The 16,194-nt window shown below is 41.1% G+C and overlaps 1 protein-coding gene across 3 annotated transcripts in view; it reads left to right on the top strand.

Annotated features, from left to right (window-relative positions):
* NAV2 (neuron navigator 2) overlaps window positions 1-16,194 on the top strand; it is a 421,304-nt gene that overhangs the window by 272,643 nt on the left and 132,467 nt on the right. For 2 of the 3 annotated variants that reach the window (XM_075048237.1, XM_075048236.1), the window contains exons 4-5: window positions 4,030-4,102; window positions 11,649-11,916. In XM_075048237.1, coding sequence (XP_074904338.1) covers window positions 4,030-4,102; window positions 11,649-11,916 — 341 coding nt within the window. Of the gene's footprint in view, window positions 1-4,029; window positions 4,103-11,648; window positions 11,917-13,472; window positions 13,542-16,194 lie in introns of all 3 variants that reach the window. The other variant, XM_075048235.1, reaches the window with a different exon arrangement.

Here is a 16,194-nt window from a genome sequence, read left to right as displayed (position 1 = left end):
TGTCCGAGTAAGATAATCGCTGTGGATGTCTGTCCTTGGTTTTCCTTCTCCTTTTGCACAGCTTTCCCCTATTTTGGGTAGGCGGGAAATGAGAGCATCCAACTGCCATCTTTCCTGCTTTGCTTCTGCTGTGTTAAACGTTGCTGGCAATACGAATGAGAAATCAGAATTGTCAGCCAAAAAACAATTGTAGCTCACAGTGAAAAAGAAAATACACGCTCCCCTCTGGCAAATCCAGTCTTTTCGCATCTGCTTAAAGGGTTTAAGCAATACGAGGACTTGGCCAAGAAAGGGCCTGTAGAGTCTCGGTGCGAATGTGCTGCTGAATACTGTAATTTCAAGGAGGCGGCCATACTTTGTGTTGAAAGTCACCACGACGCAGGGTCATTAGGTTTTTGTTTAGTTTAGATCTATCCAGGAACTTCCCTTCTATCCTAGGTACATGCATCTAAATGGTCTAATTACCATGCTACTACACCAGAATAGCTTGCGATCGCCAACCCTGTATGCACTGGGGGATCTTTCTCCATTAAACAATATTTGCAGATTATAAATGGTTAGTTCTTATGTGAATACAGCAGGGGCTAGAGTCAGAATCCTCCTTCAGAGCTTTTATAGAAGAAATTCGTTAAATGTTACACTGTTGGAAAGACTTCTTTTTAAACAAGCAACACCATTTCTGATGCATTAGACTAAATCAGCCAAGCTGAGGGTTCTTCACTCAGGCCAGCGGCCACAAAATAGTATTCACAGCTTAAGCTGTTTGACATACAAAGGTTTCAGTAGCTTTCTGATCTTCGGTTTTTACAATAGGAAAAATGAGCGATTGCTTCCCTCGTGCATCCCAACATCGCTGTTTTCATTCTCGGCACCTCGGCGGGGTAGGAGGCAGCTCCTGGTCGAGCATTCAGGGCTTTTGCCTCTTCTGAGACTCCAGAGTGCCAAGTGAGCGTGAGCCCGTTGCCACTGGGGCTGGACAGCAGTCACAAATCACTTCGATGTGGGCCACCAGCCAGTCATTGCGTGGGAAGCACCGTGAATTCCTACCAACCCTAAATTTTAATCATTTTGGCTATAGACCTGCATTCTGTGTTTCACTTTCTTCTTGAATTTCCCCAAATTCCTTTCTCTTCTCCTTTTCAGGCTCTGTTTTTCTTTCAGAATCAACAAATTACTCCCACTCATGTCGTTCTGCCATGTTACATTGTTATTATCACAGACACTGTGTAAATGCTGACAGAATCATTGATGTGTTTTTATCCTTCAGTTATGTTTTTTTAGCAAATTCCTTGTACGTGCAATGCTGTACATCCCCGTAAGATCTTATCGTAGTATTTTATTTTCTGAACCTAAGAGGTTTGCTTTTGCAAGCGTCTGTTATATTACCGCTTTATTTCATTGTGTTTGGTTTTAAGTACTGAAATAGGATATTTTCCTGTTTCTATAATGTTTTGATTCTTATGCGTTCTTGACTGTAATGCACCATAGACTTTTGACAGTCCACATCCTGTATCTTTTTTCTGCTTTTTGCATTGCTCTTTTTTTTTTTTCTTTGTTCTTTTTCCATACCAGTATAGCACCAAAAAGCCCCTGTTTCTCACAGCCTTTAGCCAGGCATTACAACTGGTGTGACAAGGTAGCCCGACTGTCCTTTTTTATGGCAGCAAGGTCCAGGTCACTCAACTTTTGAGGTTTAAATAAACACCTCAAGCATTAGTGCTGTGATGGGAGGGTCATCCATCAGTCTGGGGGTGGGAGCGGTATGTCTTAATGAAGTGGCTAAAATACTCAGTCAAAAAACCTGGGGCTTTGTCCCAGGGAAGAAGTGGTAGTGATTTTCAAGGGGGCTCCTTGAATCTGAATCGGATCGGCAATGAGCGTGAGGTTAGGAAGTCAGCAAGGAGTGAGTACTACGTAGCGCCAAGAATGAGGGCACAAATGAGGAACTTGCTACCCAAAAGTAAATCTTAATCCTGTGGTCGCTCTGTCCTAAAAGAGAGTTTGAGCAAAGATGAGCGACCTGGGAAGCGAAGCAAAGCAGGACTGAAAGAGCTACTTTGAGTTTCTACAACTGTGAATCTGGAGTGGGGATGAGGTATTGCTTATTTTTACTCGCTAACCTGAGGAATCCTCCTGATTAGGAGAGGAGGCATCTACCCACAGCTGTGCAAGACGAAATGTTCTTGGAATGATGCAGCTTGTTAAGTGCAGGTAGTAGAAGTGGATTGAGGCTTTTATGTGGTGGTTATTCTTGAAAAGGTGAACCTTGGCTTTCCGGCAAAGTCCCAAATCACCTCAATAAAAGAGCCGTGTTGAAAACTTGAAAGGGTTGTTGAGCACTGAGGAAGGAAATGGGTAGAGATTGACTGTCGTATCGTATTGAATTGTGGATATATGAACCTTTGAACTGTACCCTGCTACAGGCTTTACAGTCTGAACATTACAGGAAATGTATTCTTTGGTATCTGTTTGGAACTATATAGTATACCAGAAGTATACGATATACCTTGTGTACTTTGATATAGTGTATCTCAAAGTATGAGGTTGTTAAAAGTTTTGAGTATATCAGTGTTCATAATTGTTGAAATCACAGATAACGCCAAGAACTTTTTTCACTGATAGAAGAGAATGGTTTTATTGTTATATTTATAGACAATAATTGACGGTGCCTTGAGAGAAATCCATGCTGAAGGTTTTCTGGCAGCTTCGCTTGTACTTTTTATATTACTCTGAGAAGGATAGGAAGCGCAGGTCAGGTGCTGGGAGCTCAGCCTCCAGAATGCCACACAGCCCTCTCTTGTGTATTTTTTCAAGGGCAGGCAGGAGCCGACAGGGAAGCTGGATCTTTCACGTTCCCTTTTGGTGTCTCCAAACTTCACAGAAGAAAGGTAGTTACACGAGAGCAAGTGTGGGCTTGGTGTCTATCTCCTTCCTTATCTATAACGTGGAAACAGTGTTTGGTTGCGATGTTTTGGGAATTAATAAATTAATGTTTGCAAGGTGTTAAAACGTGGAGACCCTATTTTATCACTTACTCATTACCATGATGAAATAACAAATTGCTCAATGGTGATCCAGAAGTCTAATGTGTAACCGCACACGAAACATGGTATTTCCTAAAATGTTTTTCCTTGCAGCATCTTGAGGTGTCTAAGCTTAGGCTTTTGCGTAGAAGTGATTTGGTTGGGGCGGGGGCGCTGGCATCTCTGCATCTTCTGAATATGACAGCAGAGTTTCGATGGTGGCTTGGTGGGAAAGTCAGTGTGAGGCTACTGCAGGATTTCTATTCTGATGTTGAGATACAGTGGTAAAAACACCTAACTTGTCCAACCTTTTTGGAGTTGACTTTGTTAGGTAGGATTTCAGTGCAGTCTGTATATAGCAGCTGTAGTCAGACCTGTTGTGCAGAAGACCCTAGCTGGTCAAAATCAATTTTCTCCCGTGCAATTTATTGCCGTTGTACCATCTCTCTGAAGGGCTGGATTTGCCCCGCAGTGAGCGACCGGAGTTGCCTGTCATTTCTGACACGTGGAGAATGTCGCAAGTGAACATTTTTTGGATTCCAGCTGGGGTTTCCAGTTACAGTTTTTATATTTGACTGCTTTTGTGGCTGGAAACTTTTGCCAGCTGTCAACTTAAGAGCAAGTGGCAATCTGCCTTCTGAAGCAAGTGTGGCCTCTGCATTTATTTTCGGTTTCATGTTTGTTATACTTATTGTAGGTTAAAAATGCTGGTATAACATCCTTGACCCTTTAGTAAGATACATAGTGATCGCTGTTTGTGGTTAGAGTATTAACTAACTTGCTTCATGCAAGTGCAAATAACGGCAAGTCCTGATTCACGTAATAGTCAATTTAGGACCTTAGTAACTGAGGACATTTCATATTATGGTTTCCACATAATGAGCAAAGAGACTTTTTATGTGATACGGAGACAAGTGCGATAAAGGGTGACGGGAGATGAAAGTAAACAATTATTACAATGCATTTTCTTTTTGTGTCTCTCTTTTGTTTGTTTGTTCTTGAACAGATTGAAAACATAGATGCGTGCCTGAGTTTCTTGGCTGCTAAAGGAATTAACATACAGGGGCTGTCAGCAGAAGGTGAGTCAATTGATTGCTTAAAGTTTCATTTTAAATGAGGAACCTGAATTAGTGCTTGTGATTGTAACTAGAATACAGAGTGTAATGGAAGATTAATATGGATAATTTAAATTTTGACAGTCTTTACTTCCCTTTTCCTCCCATCTCAGCATGAAAGGTAGGTAACATAGATAGCTCATCTCCACACAGCTGACTTGTAACAATAATCAATGAGACCACATTAGACTTCAGCCACTTCTTTGTTTCTTTCTGTTAAACCCCAGAAATTTCTCATCTAAGTTCTATAATTGGCACATTGATCAGATATTTAAAGTGGACTGCTGGTGGTTGTTTGCCTTTTGAGGGAGAAATTTATTTCCTCATTCTTCAATTATTCTCTTACCTGAAGAAATAGCCTGCTTTCTTTTCTTTTTTTAAAGAAAGATTGTTGTTTTTAAAGTTCGTTTCCAAATGCACAAAACAATAAAATCCGAATGTTTTGAACCAAAACAAAAAAGAAAAACACATTTTGACCTCTAATTAATCACTCTGCTATTGAAGAGCACCAGAATTTTTCTGAAACCCAAACATGACTCAGCATACTATATTTTTTTTATGCCGATGCATGATATCTGTCAGGATGTATGGTACCTGTTGGCTCAGCAGCTGTTTAACTGTTGTCTTATTAAGAGATCAAACAGATTTCTGTCATCCTCAGCACCAGCTTTCACTTATTTTCATTTAAATAGGCTGCAAAAGCAGTTGGGTTTGGTAGCTGCTAAGGCAAACTTTTAATATATTACATGACATCTCCTTCAGTGCTTCGCAGAACAAATAAATGAATGTGTGGCATCAGGCGAGGCTTCAAGTTAGATTTGGTGACTACGTCTCTTTGCAAACTTAGTTTTGAGGAGAAGGTTATAGCATCAAATCACACATGTACTGTTACTTGTGTGTGGATAACTTAATTGCCTGTATGTTTAAAACCACATTTTCTTCCTCTGGAGGAATCCTGTAGCTCAGACAAGGAAGGCAAGAAAGGATGTGTAGGTGCGGGGCTCTTCCCGGCCGGCAGCTAAGCGCCACACAGCTCCTCGCTCGCTCCTAGCAGGATAGGGGAGGGAATAGGAAGAGCAAAAGCGCAAAAACACATGGATCGAGATAGAGAGTCTAAAGAGTGAAGGGAAGAGAAAGAAAAAACCAAAGCAAGCGATGCAAAGGCGATCACTCACCACCTCCCACAAGTAAACAGATGCCCAGCCAGTTTCCGAGCAATAGCTACCTCCCCAGCACCCTCCCACCACCCAGCTCAATTTTTATTTCTGAGCTTGATGTCATATGGCACCTGATATCCCTTCGGTCAGCTGAGGTCAGCTGTCCAGGTCGTGTCCTCTCCCAGCTTCTCGCCTACCCCCCGCCTGCACACAGGGGGAAGGCAGTGGGGGAAAAAGAGAAAACCTTGATGCTGTGCAAGTGTTGCTCGGCAATAGCCAAAAAAACTGGTGCCTTATCAGCACTGCTTCAGTCACAAATCCAGTACCCAGCACCACACGCTTTGCGATCATGACTTGAAGTCTTAGCTGAAACATACTTTCCCTTATTGATGGTAAATGGTGTTTGTGAAATGTATGCCAGATAACCCCTGTGGGCGAACTTTATGGTGAAACCATCATGTACGCAGGTTTTATATATGTACGTTGCATTAAAAAAAATTACAAAAATATAAGAACTTTTATAAAATTACTATAAAATTAAGGCTATTAGTTTTTCAAAACTGTTATTAAAAATTCCAATTTAAAATTACATTTTGACAATTTGGAAAATAGCTTGAAGAATTCCATGCTGTCCTCAAAAGGAAGCCTCCTACCTCCTCCTAGTCTATGAGACCTTAGAAGCCACTTAAAAAAATGTGTATTTGAAATGTCATTTCACTAATTTTGAGGTGGTTTGTTAAGCGTGGAAATCAAAGTAGCAGATATTTAGTACATGTTGTTCTAACCTGAATATGCCACAACTCGTGGGAGAAGAGGAGGCTGAAGGTTAGCTGTCTTTCTGTGGTGTATCCTTAAGCTGGGTTAGAACACTAATAACAAATATTTTCCTCCAAAAAGAAGCTTTAATATGGTCAGCCCAAGTACTGCCTGCATTATATGCTTCAGTAGCTCAGGTATAATCAGAAGAATTCTCATGTCAAGAAAAGAAAGCATGAGCTAAAACTTCTGACAGCAGAAAGTTTGTTTACCAGGAAATGGTTAAAAAGAAAATGCAACTGAGTCTGTTGGAAAAGCCAATTTCAACCTTGACATGATATGTAAATATGGTGAACATATAATAAATTTCACATGATTTGCCTGTCTTGATACAACGCAAAATCTAGGAAAAATAGCAGATTAGTTGATGAGAAGAGTGTCTGGGTGTGCAGAGTTGGCAGCGTAGTGTTGTTCACGCCGGGGAAGGGACCGCGTGATTGATGTTCGTTGCTCTCCCGCCATATCACAAGTCAGCCTCAGCAGGATATGGGTTATCCCATGGCTTCACTGATTTTGCATTCCTTCCTTTCTTTTACACTCTCTAGGAATGAACATATTAAATCATATGGAAGCCAAGAAGAGACCAGTAATGTTTGCTGCCAACTTACGAACATTTACTGGCTCCACCGCTAGCATTGAAGGAAAAGAGTGACAGCTAGAGAGGGGGAGGGAAGGAACTTTTTTTTTATAAAATGAAGTTAAAAGACTTGAATTAAACAATAAATTCAATTGCTGTTCTTAGTCACTCCTTAACTGTGCTGAGGAAGGAGGAGGAGAATGAACAGGAGAGAACACAGAATCACTTAAATGAAGAGTGCTGTAACCAAACAAGCCAGTGTTTCTGCGCAAGTTGCCAAGACCTGCTAGGTCAACTGCAAATAACTTTGTTTACTTCACTGGCAGATCCTCATCTAGGAGGAAAGAGAAGATTGTGATTGCTTCCAAATGGGAATAAACGTTGAAGTCTCTCTTGGGTTGCTTGAGACCACGTCTTTTTCGATAGTGCAGTTTTAGTGTGAAGGAAAGTTAATGATTCAAAACTGGAATTTGGATGACTCCTAAAGGTTGAAATAATTTGGGACTTCATGTGTCATATCCTTCCAGTGTTAAAAAATCCCGCTTTGATAGGTGCGTGCCACTTAGACATAGGCTTTTTTTAGGGATTTGTGCAGTGCAGATGCTAAGGATCTGCAATCACTGGTTATGGCCCTACTATGCTAGAGACAAGCCCCCTTCCCCAACAACATGGAGCCAAAAAGGCATTCCCTTCTCAAACATTTTGAACTCCTAAAATCTCCATTTGTAGTTATTAAAGAAAACTATGGGGATGCTGGAAAATTCTTTTCTCTTCTTGCTGCAGTTTTTTATTGTCCATCGCTTTGAGCTGTCTCTCCGTACCCACGCTCTTAAACTTGTTTCCACACCGAGCTGGGGTTTAGATTCCTGGAATCGCAGCTGCCCAGCTAAGCTTGCCCTCCTTCACACGATATCTCCTCCCTCCAAGATTTTGAAGGTTATGAAGGACGTAAATGTGAAGCAGAAACTCAAATTGATGTCAGAGATAGCAGCTGCACCTCTTCTGGGTAACAGATTAGCTGGATAATGATCAGCTGAACAAATCCAGCTAGACTTTGGAACAACGGCAATTCCGTTTAGACTTTTGCCTCTGAAATGACATTCACACTTCTGTAGGTAAATGAATTTCTGTAGGTAAATGAATTTCAGCGTACGCGCTCTGCAGTACTGCAGTTCATCCGTTTTAGGTCCTTTAGGTCCTTTCCAGTGCTAAGGTGGAATTTCTGTTCCTGCAGCACAAATATCCCACAGCGCTAGTTTAAGCATACCCGAGTAGGGCGCTTACCGTGCTGCCAGATTTTGATGATACCACACTGAGTACAGTTACGTACAGTCTTCAAGAAATTACTCTTTAATTATCAAAAAATGCCTGCAGATCTAGTGTCTGTGGTGGGAATTAATTCCTTCTTGCACTTCCATTCCTTGTTTCTGTGAAATTCCCAGTATTATTCCTATTCAGACCACATTCCTCAGTAGAGTCTACAAAGTTCATCCCAGAGCTGGTTTTGTAGCTTTGGATCCCTAAAGTCAGCTTAGAGCCCTGTCAGCCTAGAGCGTGTGCTGTCTGAGGTTGAGTCTGGCTGTAGTTCGTGATGTGTTCTGCATCAAATGTGAAGTATTTCTACTCTTCAACATTTTGTCTTAAATTCAGATCTGCCTGTGGTTATTTTGGCCCTTTCTCTCCTCTCCCATCATTCACTGTGGACAAAATTTCCTGCTTTTTTTTCATTTTGTTCTGTTCAGCAGACCCTCTTGCCTCACCTTATAATTGAACTAAGAAGGGTTGACGGGGACTGCGTGCAGAATCCCTCAGTGGTCAACCCAAAGAGGCTAGTGCAAAGCGACAGAAGCAGACACCCGCTATCTTTTGGGGTGAATAGTACCTACGTATGACAGCCCGATTTTCTGGCAGGATAGGTGCAAGCTAGGGAATGTGCAGTGATTCTTCATTTGTACTCCAGCTAGCCAGTTTGGCTAACCAGTCTAGTCCACGTGAACTAGTTCTGTTTTTGCTAGTCCCACGTGCTTTACAGAAACAGATGCAAACAAACTTGACTAAGTAATGGTGATAGACTACTCTTCTTCTTCATCAGTTTGCTTTAATCTGTATCCTGTACACAATGAGTAGTTTATGATTTGCAGAAATTTCATTCACAAGTGTTAAAGGAGTCAGATAATGATATTTCTATACTAATCTATCCAGCAGACCTTTCTTTTCTTTACCGTTTCTTTGTCCTGAACTGTTTTGCTGTTTGGTGTGATTTTTTTATTTTTTTTTTTAATTTCCACTGAGTCCTTTGTATTTTTGTGAAGACAGAGCAGGATGATTGGCAAGCTCCAGCGGTAGAAGTTCCAGCTGTAGGGGAAACAAGCAGCAAGGGAGATATTGCAGGATGGAAATTTCCAAAGGGTAGATTTGTGGGGATTCTCTCAAAACCAAATTCAAGTTTCTTCTCAAACATCTAGAGTGTTTGTTTCAAATATACAGGATGAGTCATTTTTGGCTCCAAATTTAAAATGGGTGGGTGACATGCTTGTCCGTATCTAAGTTAATATGTATATTTAAGCTGACGCATGGGCTGGAGGGGACTTAAAGCAGGAAGCAGTTGAGATTGCAGTGATGGGCAGAGCGCAGTGAGGTTGAAGTACTCTGAAATACTCTTTTTGTACAAAGTGCGGGGGCAAACTGCCAAGCAAATTACCTCAGTCTATCTTTAAGATAAGAGAAGCAGAACTACCTCTGAAAGTCCCGTTTGAAATATTTTGCTGAAAATCCAGAGGGAGAGAGACTGCTGCTTTTGAAACTCATCAAAGCTGTTGTTCATCTGATTAACACTTTTTGGTCACCTTAGAAAAATGCCAAAAGCAGGTTACTCTTCTGATAAATACAGCAGAAGCCAGCCAGCCATAGAAAGCAACAGGTTTTAGGTGGGTTATTGTTACACTCGCCTCTCGCTTCAGAAGGCAATCAAGTCTCCATTTCCAATTTTGTATAGCTTTGCGAAGTTTAAACATGCAGACCCACGGTAATTTCTTTTATCTTCTGGCGCGTATTTGTGCAGTTAAGCTTCCCAGTGCCTCTGGGACTGTTTAGTTATGCTTCGGCCTGTGATTAAGTGCTACTTTCCTTACAATTCCCATGAGTAATTTGAGTTCTCTACCGAAGAAAAGGAGATCCTTTACTGTGCGTTAGTGTCTTTTGTGTCTGTTTTACTTTATTGTCCGTTTCCGTCCCTGTTCTCCCTCGCAAAACACGGGCAGATTAGAGAAGGAACCTGCCTGATGGAGATGCTGACGGCAGCGGGAGAAGGCTGAGTCTGTGGCCTGACGCTGCGCGGGAGCAGGAGCGGACCGGGAAAAGGGGAAACAGGCAGGATTCATCGGGACCCCACAGTCTGGGAAGAGACTAAAATTGGCTGAGAGGACAAAGGAAGACAGAAAATGGCTGCTTAAGGGCCCTGGGAAAGATAATCATCTAAATGAGGGAATGGGGACAGTGATGGGAGAGAGCGCTGGTGGAGGGGCCAGGCTGCAGGGAAGAAAAAATGGGTAAGGGAACTCAGTCAAGAAGTAGGAAAGGAAAAGGGAGAGGGGAAAGGGAAAGGAATATTCTGTGTCTGGGTGATGACCAGGACTGCTTAGATAAGGTCTAGGAGTCTCTGAGGAGATGGGCATGGGCCAAAACAAAATTAAGGAAGAAAGTAAAGTAGATTAGTGGCTAGGAAGAAAAGGTAGACTGAGGCGCTGGTAGACGAGGAGACTAAAGCTGGAAGCTGGCGTAGAAAGGGGAGTGAATTTCTAAGCCGTGAGCCCGACAATTGCTGGGTAAAGGGCTTGAGGTTAAGAACAGAAGCTTTTTACACAGCAAAGATGAGCAATGTGAGCAGAAACGTGGCTGGGAGAGGGAATAAAGGATAGAGCCAGGCCCATTACAAAATCAGAGCAACCTTTCAGTCAGAACTGGGAACAGAAAATTCTGGTTCTCACCTTTGTGCTTGGCCACTGTCTTGCCACGTGTCCTTTTTTTCCCCTCCTCGCACTAATCCACGTAGAGGGATTTAAAAGCATAGGACAACAGTAAGTTTTATTAATTCAAGTGGTCTATGTAGTGCATGCAAAAGTTCAGCGGTTTGATGTAGTGTAGCTTTTTTAATTCGCTTTTTTAATTTAGTAAATTAAACATGCTAAACAATTAAGTTATGGCACGTTATTAAGGTTGTCTGCAAGACTGAATTGGCGTTCTTGCATATTAATTATGATACAGCAGTTAACTGCATGTCCTGATACATGTCTTTATCTTTGTATTTCTGTTTGTTTTTACATTTTCACGTTTGATATTGCATAGAAGAACAGGATGACTTTTAGGAATTGAAACGTTTATTCGTTCACTGTCAAGCTGTCTTTAGGTACTTTGGGTATCCATTCTGTATCGGCTTGTGATAGTATCAAACTAGTAATTATCTGTTCTAATACAGCTATTTCACCCAACAATCATATTTTCTAGTGCAAAACTTCCATCAGATTTTCTCAGTGGCAGTAATTAGTCTGATATTCCAGAAATGACCTAATACCGTGTGATAACCAAGTAGTTTCTCCTCCTCACGTCAATTTAGGATTGAGAAATCATTTACAGTGTGCTGGTTTTAATACACTTGTTGTTGTGGGGTTGTTGTTTTGGTTTTTTTGGTTACCTTGGTTTGAAGGAACTATCCTTTTAAGCACATTGGCGTTAACGCATACTATGGTAAAAAAGCGAGACGTCGTGCAGTCACCGTAGGGGAGAAATTAGTTATTTATTTGTAGGTGGTGCTCACTGGTAATCAGCAGTAATGCCGATTAGCTGTGCAGAAAGCCTGTCATATCCTAAAGGAACTGAGTTCGGATGGCGTTACGAAGAGCGCTGTACTGTTGGAGAGAAATGACTTGTGGCTGACCAGTGACTTCTGCACCTTGCCTTACAGAAATCAGGAATGGGAATCTAAAGGCCATCTTGGGCCTTTTCTTCAGTTTATCTCGATACAAGCAGCAGCAACAGCAGCCACAGAAACAGCAACCGCAACACCATCCATCCCAGCAACCTCCCCCAGTATCCCAGCAAGCAGGGCCTCCGTCCCAGTGCCAGGTCGGGGTACCGCAGCAGCAGGTACCGGCTTCGCTCCAGACTCTGTGCCAACAGCCCCCGCAAGCTGCGCCGCATCAGTTCAAAGCACAACCAGAAATGCAGTCCAGGTGGGGAAATTTCCTTTAAGTTGGTTGTTTTGGGGTTTTTTTCATTGTTAATTTCTTTTTTTCTTCTTGTTAAAGGTCTTCAAAAGCCAAAGAATCTTCTTTCTTTAGTTCTACTGTAGAATAAAGAGTGTGTTGGAAATGGAATGCTAGGTAGCAATTAACTTCACGCCTTTGGAAATCAAAACAGATGTGCTTAAATATGTTCTCAGTGCTGGAAATATGCAGTCCAAGGGATGTCAAATACCTGCTAAACCAAATAACTACAGTATTTTATAAGGCTGTTTTTCTCAGTATTCCTTTTGCTTCTTTCTACTCGCAAAGCGTGTATATTGTTGCCATTACAGAATATATACTCTGGGCATGTGAAAACCAACTTCAGTTCTCAGTTTACAAGAATTTCAGTCCTAAAAAGTGGAAGGCTCTGACAGCGGTTAAAGAAATAGAGCTCATCACGGCTGGTGACAGTCACAATCAAATCTAGGCTTATCGGTCAAAAATAATATGCTCCTGGCTTACATGAAAAATAATTTTCACGATTGGTGTTTGTTAGCGCTCCTAGGCCAGAATACAGAGAAGCAGAGGGAGTCTTTGTCCCTCGAATGTCTTTAATCCTAGGGGTGCTCTTTCCACGTTAGAATAAAAGCAATTTATGAAGGCAGTACCGCCGTGAATACATGTGCAGCCTTCTGCTTGTCTGACCCTTCCACTGCTAAGAGAGTGAGAGGTTTAGTAGGAATAAGTGGGCAAGATTAAAGGCTGAGGCCATATTTGCATAATTACTAAAGTTTGAAGGCTTTTTTTTTTTTAATAAATATGTCAAATTTGGTTAGGGCTTATTTGTGTTAAAATAACGCATATTAAGGTGAAAGCTAGCTTAAGCGTTGCTTTATGAGGGGTATAGACAGTTTAGATGAGGCCTTCCAAGTGAGGCTACTGAGAGGTTATTTGGTTTTTGCTTATGTCTGTCTTCATGAATCATGCTCATTTTGGGTGTAAACAATATTTTCATATAGTTGAAAAACATAGTGTTGCTACGGCATGTATAAACTTCTACAGAAAATAATTACTGTAAAACAAAGATGTATTTGAACGTATTTCTGCGGCTTTTCTGTCAAAAACATGCAGAGATGCATGGGACCATTTGAATATTGCTTTGATATTTTCAGTCCATTGTGTGGATTGTGCTGGCTTTCAAATAATTTAAAAATATCTGACCTGAAGGTCTTAAATGTCATGTTTTCCTAGTATATACTAAAGTGAAATTGCTCAGCCTCTGCAGAAAAAGGCATATAATAAAAGGTTGAGAAAGAAAAGAGTAAAAAAGTTGGGGTTTGCATGTAGAATTGCATGTTCATAATTCTATAAAAATTAATTCATTTCAGATTTTGGGAATTTTGACATAAAGTTATAGTCTAGGCAAGAAGCTCTTTTTTTTTCCCCATGGAATTCATAAAAACTCTTTCCTCCCTAAAACTAGTTACTAAGTTTGGTGGCTTAAAAAACAAAAAGTTCCTTTGTTCAATGTTGTCTTCGGCTTTTTCTTTCCTGTCATACAGTGCATCTCCCAGGGACTCATCTCAAAGCAAAATCATCCGATTCACTCTTGGTCAGAAAAAGTCTTCTAGGTTAGCATATCTTCATCTTCTGCAAAGCATGAATAATCCTTTTGCAATATTTCTCGATGCATGTTTAGGGTTCCTGTTGAAAATAGTTTGTAACTAGGCATTTTACAAAGAGCTGAAACCTGGAAGTGCGAGATGGATTTTAATTTTTTTTTTTTTTTTTTTCAAGGTGTGGAATGCATTCTGGCCCGCAAGAAAATAATTTGGTTTTTTTGTCCTTTTGAGCTTTTGCTTTTGAGAACAAAACATGGTTCTGGGAGTTCTCTCCCCACTGTACACATCTGTATTAGTTGTATTTAGATCTGCATTATTCAAACGACTAGTATCAGGCTATTGCCTTAGCTAGTAAGGGGAACGTCATGTGAACCATGCAAGCCCAAACAGCACCGTGTGGGTCTGTCTCATCAGAGCTCCTGCATTCCCCAGTGCTCTGAAGCTGAGCACATCTAATCTCCCTAAAAATGATTAATAGGTATTTCAGTCTATTTTTTTTTCCTGAATCCCAGCATGACTTGCATGACAGCTCATATGACCATCTCGTCTCAGCGATCATAAGGGTTGCTGTGCTATTAATGCGGTTATTAATCATGTTTACTTCTACTAGTATTATATGTTAAAATGTTTTACTAGCAATTTTTATATAGTTATACGTTGGTAAACTATACTGTACCATTTTTGCTAGACTTGTGAGCTATTAGGATTTTTATTCAGCTTGGCAAGTGTGTATATAGATTGTTAGTTCTGCTGTATAATTTGGATTTATTTCCCCCATCTTATTTCTTTTATGACAACAGTGAAGGTCTGCAGTATAACCCCTGTTAAAATGTCCCATGTTTCCTTTTCATGTTCTCTCTTGATCATAATTATGGCTTGACAGTTCGTATTTGCCTAGAAGAGGTGCTGAAGTGCAGTAATGGAGAGCATTCTCCGAGCTCAGTACCTTGTCTCTAACACCAAGAAGCTAGAAACGTCTCCCTGAACCTAATTTTTTTTTCCCCTAGATTTCACAGGCACTGCTGTGAAATATCTTGACCTAATGCCAAAAGCAGGGGCTTAAAATCAGTCAGTTAAACTAGAGGGGGGAAAAAAAAAAGTCTAAGAGAAATGATATCTTCTTCAAGAGTGTTTTTAGCACCTCTGTTTTTTTATTCTCTGTATGTTTTTATTGGCAGTGACAACACTGACTTGAATTGAGAACTTGTCACTTCTTGAGTGGTCACATGGTTTGAGTAGCTTTATTTACTTTAAAATGTGACAGATTTGCAAAACCCATGTGGGCATGTGTGGAGAGCCTTTTCTTACCCATCGGTACAAGAACATTATCCCTTCCCTCCTGCCAGACGCTGCTAGAAAACTCCCCTCCCAGTACTGGGGGCTCTGGTAGCCCTCCTGGGGTGGTTGGCCCATACTCACGATCTTTTATCACTGGGTAGAAACTTTCAGCTGAGGTATCTTGTGCGTCCGTCCCACCTGGAAGAAACCTAGCTCATTTCCTATTAAGCAAAACAAACTCTTAATGAGCTTTCTTGTCTTGGTGACTTCCAAGTTCTCAAGACCAGTTTTTGTCCCGGTTTGCCTCCGCTTCTTCCCGTGTAGTCTCCCCTACAGCGGATGAAGCATCTCTGGGATGATCTCAGTTACACCTTGCTGCAGCGATGAGTACATACAACTTCTTAGCACCCCCCAGTGTTGAAAAAGGCTGGATAAATTGAGGGGTTTGTCTAAAAGGCTTCAGCAAAGTCAACCTCAGAACCATGATGTGCTGCTGCCAGATCTGTGGTGGTTTGAGCTTGTAAATTAATTTTTGGTTTTGTATTTGAATGATGCCCTTATGTCTTATCCTTGTTTGAGCTTTGAAAGCATGTGCATGCAGCTGCTGACATTTTTGCTCTTTTCCTTCATGTTTCTTTTCATATTTCCTATTTCTTCACTAGTCTTGGAGAAGTCAGTTTATTTAGGACGCCCTGCCAGACTCCTCCTTGGCTTCTCTTCCTTCCCCGAGGCACAACAGTGATTTGGTCGCTTGCATCCCCATTCCCTCTGACAACTGGGTCTTCTTCACTTTAGCCTGTTATTGGCACAACTTATTTAAGACGGTTAGGGTTTTGTGGTTTATATAAAGAAGTTTTAAAGCTATTCTACCATACAGAAAACGGAAGGACGGCAAAGAGCGGTCCCTTTCAGTGCTACTGTAGGTGACGTGAACTGGTTCTGTCTTTGAGTCTTTAATGTGATGTCCTTGCTTTTCAAAACAGTGAGCTGTTTCCCTAATTCTCTTCAGTATGCATTTTGAGCAACTACCGGATCTTTCAATTTTTAATATTTCATCTATTTGGAATGTAGAAATATGTGCTCATTAGTGCACGGAGTATAGTACAAACATGGAAACTTTATGTGTGAACTTTGACTTTGAAGGACTCAAGCACACATATTGTTCTGAGATGCAATGCCAGTGGCTTTCCTAAATCTGTCAAGCTTTTTAGAAAAGTCTTCCCCCTCCTCTTTTGCCTGAAAAGCATGAAAGTAATATCCCTCCCTGTCTACTTACTCCAGAATCCTAACTACGTTTTTTTTTCTAGGTAAACAGCTAAATCTTGTAAATACAGGCTACGGTAAAGAAATGCTGGAAGAGATTGACCCAGTTTAAACCAGAGGC

This window comes from Buteo buteo, chromosome 16 (genome assembly GCF_964188355.1).
Source record: "Buteo buteo chromosome 16, bButBut1.hap1.1, whole genome shotgun sequence".
Classification (NCBI taxonomy): Eukaryota; Metazoa; Chordata; class Aves; order Accipitriformes; family Accipitridae; genus Buteo; species Buteo buteo.
The sequence above is the reverse complement of the archived record's forward strand: the minus strand, read 5'-3'. Positions and strand labels throughout refer to the sequence as shown.